General features: G+C 37.6%; 1 protein-coding gene across 1 annotated transcript in view; it reads left to right on the top strand.

Moving 5' to 3' along the window:
* The window catches only part of LOC107562902 (janus kinase and microtubule-interacting protein 2-like), a 19,551-nt gene extending 14,269 nt beyond the window's left edge, over positions 1-5,282 (top strand). Inside the window, exons 14-17 of the mRNA XM_016247655.1 lie at positions 952-1,155; positions 2,171-2,236; positions 2,359-2,432; positions 3,883-5,282. Coding sequence (XP_016103141.1) covers positions 952-1,155; positions 2,171-2,236; positions 2,359-2,409 — 321 coding nt within the window. The 3' untranslated portion in view covers positions 2,410-2,432; positions 3,883-5,282. The remainder of the gene's footprint in view (positions 1-951; positions 1,156-2,170; positions 2,237-2,358; positions 2,433-3,882) is intronic.
* The last annotated feature ends 4,151 nt before the right edge of the window (positions 5,283-9,433 follow it).

Below are 9,433 nucleotides of genomic sequence, written 5' to 3'. Positions count from 1 at the left end.
ACCCACACACACACACACGCTCACACACACACAAACACACACACACACACACACACACACACAAAAATTGCAATTAGCCCTTCTAGTGCTCTTCAAATAAAAAAAAAAACCCCGGTTCAGAGTCAAATCCTTGTTAGTTACTCATATCTCATATCTTGTTAGATATTTGATAATCCACAAGGCAATACAGCGTAAACAATCCATTGGAAAAAAACCTCTTGACGTCCATATAACTAGTGCCTTTGCAGACTCAACACAACAAAATATAAAGTCATATTTGTATTTGATACAAATTAATTCTAAGAATTAAATAAAATTTACAGTTTGAATGAGAGGGAGAAGGCAGAATATGTTTATAAAGTCATTCATGTCCTTTCCATTACTACAAATTACAATGTATACGTTACATGATATATATACACATGAACGAGTTCACTTTTAAACACTAAGCACCCATTTGTTCTTAGATTTTTCTTAAAGCAATACATTTTCTCTAAACCATGAACCAAACCAACGATTATTTGATTTGAAAGAAAAGTGTGTGTGTGTGTGTGTGTGTTTGTGTGTGAGTGTGTGTGTGTGTGTGTGTGTGTGTGTGTTTGTGTTTGTGTGAGAGAGTGAGTGAGTGTGTGAGTGTGTGTGTGTGTGTGCATTTTTGTGGTTTACGAGGACACAAATTTGTATAATGACATGGGTATGACACAGGTATTATAACGAGAAGGTGATTTATGAGGACATTTTGAGTGTCCCCATATTTCAAAAGGCTTATAAATCATTCAGAATTCGTTTTTTTAAAACTAAAAATGCAGAAAGTTTCCTGTGAGGGGTAGGTTTAGGGGTAGGGTTGGTGTAGGGCAATAGAATATACGGTCTGTACAGTATAAAAACCATTACGTCTATGGAGAGTCCCCACAATCCACAAAAACAAACCTGTGTGTGTGTGTGTAACAGCAAATCCAGGAGCTGGAGGCCACCCTGTACAACGCACTGCAGCAGGATAAAGTCATCAAATACGGAGAACCTCTGGACGAGCTGCAGAAGGACGAGTTACGCGCGGCTGTGGAGAAACTGCGCAGACAGATGCTGCGGAAGAGCCGAGAGTATGACTGTCAGGTGCTGCAGGAGAGGATGGAGCTGCTCCATCAGGCCCATCAGGTACAGTTCATGACACGCCTCATCATTTGTAACATATTTTCATGCATGTAGTATACTAAATTTTTTTTAAAGGGTGTTCCCTTTTTTTAAAAAAAAAAAAAAAAAAAAAAAAAAAAGTTTTTTTTTTTTTTTTACTATTATTTCATATGTCAGGCTTTACGGGGTGAATTTGTCACCCGTCTGTATTTATTTACATAGAGTAAAAGCTGCTTTAAGCTATTCATTTTTTAAATGATGCTTTACGTATAGGTGGAACACAAAGTGGTTAAACCTGTTTTGTAGACACACTAATTAAATAATTATACCTTGTTAAAGAAATAAGCAACCAAAAGCAGAAGAGTACAGATGACATGATGTTATCCACCGAACAGCTAACCTAAATCAGCCTCAGCAGACGTTATGTGTTCTGCATAATAGATCGAAGATCAGAGCTGCCCAAAGCGGTGATGACTAGTTCTGTTGACTAGTCATCTATCGACAGTTCAGTCGATTTATAAACTGATTTTGGAAAGAGTACAGGGGCGTTATGCCATCAGGCAAAAAACAAGTGGAAATATCAATACAGCATTTCACACTCATACAATTATCAAATAACATTGTATTTAGTCAGTCACATATGTGAGTAAAATGCAACAATGATCTGGTAACTGTAATACAAATACTATAAAAGATAAGAAAGATAATAACCACTTAAATGCAAGACTATTTATATTTGTTGGTTCTGTGTGTGATGTACAGTATGTCGACTGGTGATCTGATGCAATAGCTTTCATGTGCAGCAGATTCCTGAGACATAACAAATATTATGTCTATATTATAATAAAACTGCTTTCAGTTGTGCATTCAGCTAGTGGTCTTAGACTGTATTTATAAATGAGGTTTATATTAATAAGCACTGTAATTGTACTGTAGCACTGTAATCGATGATTTCAGCTTTCTCAGACCTGTTTACAGCAGTTATTTAATAAACAATAACATACCGAACGGGATCTGTGACGTGTTTCTCTCAATGCAGAGGATCAGAGACCTGGAGGATAAGACTGACATCCAGAGGAGACAGATTAAAGATCTAGAGGAGAAGGTAAGACTGATTTATAGCATCTCAGGCGCGTCTCCCATTTTTTGTTCTGATATGGATGTTGAGCATTTTCTTATATCCTGGCTGTAACCTTAATTAATACATTTCTCTAATCTTTCTTTCAGTTTTTATTTCTCTTTTTATTCTTCTCTCTTGCCTTCATTCTTTGGCCTTGATGTCTGTGACATCTCCTGCGGAGGTGAGTGAAGGATCTTTTCTGCTTCCTTGTATTCTTTCTGCTCTCGTGTTGAGAAGTGTTTTGCGGAAAATGTCATAATTGATTCTGAAAAGTAAGTTTTAGAGCTTGACTGAGACTAAACTATTGTATTAGGGGCTCATGAGTCACTACATGATGTAATGATGAGTACATAGAAACATATAGAAGCGTTACATGAACCATGACATTTATTGTGTTACTGAAAGAGAACTATTGCAGTTTGCTGAAAATGTGCTCATCCTCAGGCCATTGAAAATGTAGATGAGTTTGTTTCTTCATCAGATTTGGAGAAATGTAGCATTGCATCAGTGTCTCAGCAATGGATGCTCTGCAGTGAATGGGTGCCGTCAGAATGAGAGTCCAAACAGCTGATAAAAACATCACAATAATCCACACAAACTCCAGTCCATCAGTTAATGTCCTGTGAAGCCGAAAGCTGTGTGTTTGTAAGAAACAAACCCATCATTAAGGCATTTCTATCATGACAACTCTCTGAAGATTTTAGCATGGTAATGCATATGACAATATTAATGTATTTGGTCTTGGCGGAATTGATCTGCTACACCGCAGCTGCTGCTCCAAAGCAAGTACAGGAACTTGTTACTGCCAATATATTCACCGAAACGGTGCCGTAAATATTTAAGACATACTGCTGCTGCACAAGTAGCATATACTGTATAATAACCCATAGCAGATCAATACAGGTGGAGCTGGGGAGGTGGAGGGTTTCAGAGGAACTCTGAAAGCACGCTACGAAACACTCTAGTGAATGCTAACCAGCCGTTTAAATGTAAAGCAGTAAGCTCATTAGCTGTGTATGCAACATGAATCAATAAGCTCGTGCCAAGTAGTTTAATGCTGTGAATATCATCAGTTTGCATTAACGACCCATCAGCCTGCGCCATCTAGAGTTGCATGACAGAACTTGGCATTTTAACTTTAAACTGTTGATTCTGGCCAAGTCCATAATCCATAATAACGCTTCCTCCAGTGAAAAAGTCCATCATCTGTTGTCTCTCACATCAAAATCCAGCCACATATTTGTTTAGAGCTGTTTTGGCTTGTAAACGGTGCTTGATCTGTGCAGATTTCTCTCTTGATTCAGACTTGTATTTTAGCCGGAAGCAATGGTTTGAAGATACACATGTCTTCCCACAAACACAGCTTTTTCCTTCAGTGGAGTGGTGTGGATTATTGTGATGTTTTTATCAGCTCTCATTCTGACGGCACCCATTCACTGCAGAGCATCCATTCCTGAGACACTGATGCAATGCTGCACTTCTCCAAATCTGTTCCCATGAAGAAACAAACTGGTCTGAGGGTGAGTAATTCAGCAAGTTCTCATTTTTGGGTGAACTATTCCTTTAAGGTCTGTTTTAAAAAAAAAAAAGCACAAACTGATCTCAGGTTTCGTCTCTTTTGTCGCACACAGGATCTGAAGCAACCTGGAGCTGTCGCATGCAACTGCAGTCTTCCGGTTGCAATGACTCAAGGTGTATTAGTGGCTGTTTTGTTTTGGTTGTGTAGAAGTGGGAAAGTCAGAGTTAATGATTATAGACTACATTGGGATTATCTGGATTCAACCTCTGTGGAGGACCAGCACAGAACGCTTAAAATCACACTTACAGATCAATACAAGTGTGACAAAACATAATCATCAACCCAAGTAGAGGATTATAAATTATCTCTGCCATGCAGGGACCCGTCATGACCACGTCTTTACTGCATCTACTGCGACTGCTACCAACCAGAACCCACAGATCTCTTTCTTTCTCACTCTGTCTGCTTGTCTGTCTGTCTGCCTCTCCTCCCACACACACTTTGGGAAATTAGAAGCGAAATGGATGCTTTTGCAGACACACACACACACACACACACACACACACACACACACACACACACTCTCTCACACACACTTACACACACACACATCCTCTCACAGGAGCTATGGGTGCTGACTCAGGGCCTGTTAGTGAGGTGACTGTTGCATCTCTGTTATCAGGACCCTTAGGAGAGGTGTCTTCCTCACTGCCTGAAAACAGAAAGGACAAAGAGACAGATTGAGAGAGAAAGCGAGACCATCCACACTAGCAGTTTTCGTTTACCCCTATAAAGTTGAGTAGACTGAAAAAGTAATTCTGAGCAGCCTGGTTTTTACATTTTTTTACACTGGGCCTCATTCCTCCATCACAAGCAAAACATTTTTGTAAATCATTCTTTAAATCATTCTTAAGGTTTACGCAACAAAAGAATTGTTGCACAGCTTGTGCAACTAAAACAATTTTTATGTAACATGCTACAGTTTACGAAAGTCGTGATGAAACGGAAGTAGCGACAGAACTTTTATTATGTATTGTGACGTACACCTAAATGTAACCGATTATAGAAAATAAAAAATGTACTTGGTGTTATGCATATATTGGTTGTTGATTGTATTTTGCGATGAGGGCATTGCACTTGAATAAATGAGCTTGCAGTCGATTGTAAAACAGGAGCAGGGTTTAAACTGACTGTATGATTGGAGTAATTCTGCATACATTGCCAGAGAAAAGTCTGATGATTCACCGGAAGATCCATCTATGACATTTTGATAAAAAATCGCAAGGTCAAATTTTTTTTTTAATGAAACATACACGTGGAAGCTTGTTTCCACCACTGAATAAAAATAAAAAAGGTTATTGCGACTTCTTATCTCACGATTCTGACATTTTCTCGCAGCTGTGTGATATAAACTTGCAATTCTGACTTTTTTTCTCCCCGAATTTTCTCACTATAGTGAGAAAATGTCAGAATTATGAGAAAAAAGTCAGAATTGTGAGTTTATATCCCGCAATTCTGCCTATATACAAAGTCAGAATTGTGAGATATAAACTCGCAGTTGTAAGAAAGTAGTCTTTTTTCCACAGAATTGTACTTTATCACCCGGTTTAAGCCTAGTCCCAGACTAAAATGCAGGTCTGGGCTATTTTAACTGAAAGGAACTTGCACTGACACATCTTAAAATATGTCAGTGCCATTGTTTTGTCTCAAGATGCTCACCAGTAATGTTTTTTTCTAAGGTACGTTTATAAAAAACGATTTAAATGTCCTAATTGAACTATGGCCTAATCCTGGCTTAATCTAAGCTCTGTCTGTGAAACCAGGCCTATAACTTGCAATTGCGAGTTTATATCACAATTCTGAGAAAATTAATTGCAATTTAATTGCAAGATAAAAACTCACAATTGCGAGAAAAGTCAGAAATGTACGTTTATATCTCGCAATTCTGACTTTTTTCTCACAATTCTGACTTTTTTCACACAAGTGCATTTTTATATTATGCAATTCTGATAAAAAAAGTCAGAATTGTAAGATGTAAACTCGCAATCGCAAGAAAAAAAGTCAGAATTCTGAGATAAAAAGTCGCAATTTTCTCTTTTTAATTCAGAGGCGAAAACAGGCTTCCATATATACATGAATGAATCACTCACAATAAGATATATAACATGCATTTGGAAAATAAATGGGTTGAATTTGTATTACCTGAACTGTTCTTGTGTAAATTATTGTACCACGTTTTAAATTTGTTTTATAATAAACTGTCGCAACATGCGCATTTACGCAAGTAAAACCATTCACATGCAAGTTAATGAAAGTGAAACTGTTCTTGTGTAAATGCAAATGTAGTATATGCAACAAAACGTTTTTATTCTTAAAAGTTGCACCATGTGAGAGTTTACACGGGTGAAACCATTCACATCACAACAGTCACATCATGTAACAGCTTCGCACATAAAACTATTCTTGTGTAAACTGTCACATAAAGACAATATAGGCCCTATAAGAAAGGTTTTACAGATGATTCCCATAATTCTGCTTGTGGTTCATGAATGAGGCCCGTTGACCAATAATATTCCCTGTCTATGATCAACAGTACCTCTTTCTGACTGCAGTGTAATATATATGTTTGTTGATATGTACATGTGTCTCTATTTCCTCTGATGTGAATACACTTATCCTCCTGCAGCTTGAGCAATAGAGTCACTTTGCAGTTTAGAATTTATTCATGGCTATAAATTGCGACTTGTATTGTGGTGACGGCTGCAGATGAAAATGTTTCCACCTTCCTCAATTGTCCCTGTATTTACTCATCTCTTCCCTAAGCCTCGTTCTTTTCTACTCTTTCAAATGAACAGCTGTAGCATACCAGCAGGACTTTCACTAACTGGTTTGTACTACTAAATGATCTTTCTAACTCCCTTTAATTGGCTGTCTCTGGCTTGTAAATATGTTTTTGGGGCATTCTGTATACCAGGTTTGGCTTCATTTCATTAAAGTCTAAATACCTCCTCAGAAATATGATAATCTTTCTTTTTTTTCCCACCTTTGGACATGCTGAGAACCAGTGTTGGGGAAAGTTATTTCTAAAAGTTATGCATTACAATATTGCGTTACTCCATAAAAAAGTAACTAATTGTGTTACTTAGTTACTTTTATGGAAAGTAATGCATTACTTTACTTTTGCATTACCTTTACACTGCCCTAAGGACGGCCCTGTATATAGCGCGTCATTTTCAGTGGAGAGCTGATGACTTCCAGTGACACGAGCAACAACGACCACTGATATATCCAACGACCTGAGAAAGTCTGTAAACACATACGTGGATAACCTTACATATGAAAAAAAAAATAAGTCGGCTTATGCTATATACCATTAAAATCCAAAGATAAATATGTTTTAAGAGTATTTTAAAAGTGGATATACAGAAGTTGGAGCTGCTCTAACATGTAAAGTAAATTGTTCCAAAGCTTGGGTGCAACTTTAGCCCAAACATATCAATGCCTGTTTTGTTTTCATTGAGCCTTAGGACATAAGGATGTAAGTTCAAAAAGGAGTTAAATTATTATTAAAGTTATTTTTATTTTCAGTCGCAGATAAATCTGCATGTCACTGGTATAATAATGAGAAGAAACACCATGTTTCTTAAGAATAGATCCCATGGGGAGCATATACAGGGAAAACAAAAGCGGGGCAAGAACGGACCCTTGGGGGACCCCACAGGTAAGAAGAGCTGAAGTCGATAAAAACTGACCAAGATTAACTGTAAAACATCTATTGGACAAACAGGACTTAAACTACTGAAGAGTCTCTCTTTGAATTCTCAAAATGTGAAAACAAGATTCTGTAATCTACGGTATCAAATGCCACATTGATATCTAAGAATACAAGGATTGCAGAGTCTTGACTGCAGTGTAATATATATGTTTGTTGATATGTACATGTGTCTCTATTTCCTCTGATGTGAATACACTTATCCTCCTGCAGCTTGAGCAATAGAGTCACTTTGCAGTTTAGAATTTATTCATGGCTATAAATTGCGACTTGTATTGTGGTGACGGCTGCAGATGAAAATGTTTCCACCTTCCTCAATTGTCCCTGTATTTACTCATCTCTTCCCTAAGCCTCGTTCTTTTCTACTCTTTCAAATGAACAGCTGTAGCATACCAGCAGGACTTTCACTAACTGGTTTGTACTACTAAATGATCTTTCTAACTCCCTTTAATTGGCTGTCTCTGGCTTGTAAATATGTTTTTGGGGCATTCTGTATACCAGGTTTGGCTTCATTTCATTAAAGTCTAAATACCTCCTCAGAAATATGATAATCTTTCTTTTTTTTCCCACCTTTGGACATGCTGAGAACCAGTGTTGGGGAAAGTTATTTCTAAAAGTTATGCATTACAATATTGCGTTACTCCATAAAAAAGTAACTAATTGTGTTACTTAGTTACTTTTATGGAAAGTAATGCATTACTTTACTTTTGCATTACCTTTACACTGCCCTAAGGACGGCCCTGTATATAGCGCGTCATTTTCAGTGGAGAGCTGATGACTTCCAGTGACACGAGCAACAACGACCACTGATATATCCAACGACCTGAGAAAGTCTGTAAACACATACGTGGATAACCTTACATATGAAAAAAAAAATAAGTCGGCTTATGCTATATACCATTAAAATCCAAAGATAAATATGTTTTAAGAGTATTTTAAAAGTGGATATACAGAAGTTGGAGCTGCTCTAACATGTAAAGTAAATTGTTCCAAAGCTTGGGTGCAACTTTGCCCCAAACATATCAATGCCTGTTTTGTTTTCATTGAGCCTTAGGACATGTAAGGATGTAAGTTCAAAAAGAAGTTAAATTATTATTATTAAAGTTATTTTTATTTTCAGTCGCAGATAAATCTGCATGTCACTGGTATAATAATGAGAAGAAACACCATGTTTCTTAAGAATAGATCCCATGGGGAGCATATACAGGGAAAACAAAAGCGGGGCAAGAACGGACCCTTGGGGGACCCCACAGGTAAGAAGAGCTGAAGTCGATAAAAACTGACCAAGATTAACTGTAAAACATCTATTGGACAAACAGGACTTAAACTACTGAAGAGTCTCTCTTTGAATTCTCAAAATGTGAAAACAAGATTCTGTAATCTACGGTATCAAATGCCACATTGATATCTAAGAATACAAGGATTGCAGAGTCTCCGGAATCAACAGTTATTAAACTGTCTTCCAAACAGTTCCATTTTCAACTCATCACTCCACAAAACATCCCCCTAGAAGTTTGAGGATCATCAAGGTATGTTTTGGCAAAATTCAGTCGAGCATTAAAGTTCTTCTGGGTTAGGGGTTCACCTCGCCACTTTTCCATGGATGTAATTTTTGTGTTTCAGTGTCTTTCGGATAGTGGAGTCATAAACAGTGACCTTGACTGATGCAAGAGAGGCCTGCAGTTCCTTCAATGTTGTCCTTCGGTCTTTGTGACTTCCTGAATGAGTCCGTACTATGCTCTTGGAGGAATTTTGGAAGGTCAACCACTTGTGGCAATGTTTGACACTGTGCCAGGTTTTTTCCATTAGGAGATTATGCTCTCATTGTGGCTCTTTGGAGTCCAAGAGCCTTTGAAATAGCTTTGTAACCCTTCCCAGACTGAGGTATTTC

Source organism: Sinocyclocheilus grahami, unplaced genomic scaffold (genome assembly GCF_001515645.1).
Source record: "Sinocyclocheilus grahami isolate Dianchi unplaced genomic scaffold, SAMN03320097.WGS_v1.1 scaffold847.1, whole genome shotgun sequence".
NCBI classification, from domain to species: domain Eukaryota; kingdom Metazoa; phylum Chordata; class Actinopteri; order Cypriniformes; family Cyprinidae; genus Sinocyclocheilus; species Sinocyclocheilus grahami.
Note: the sequence above shows the minus strand (reverse complement) of the source record. Positions and strands in the feature narration are given on the sequence as shown.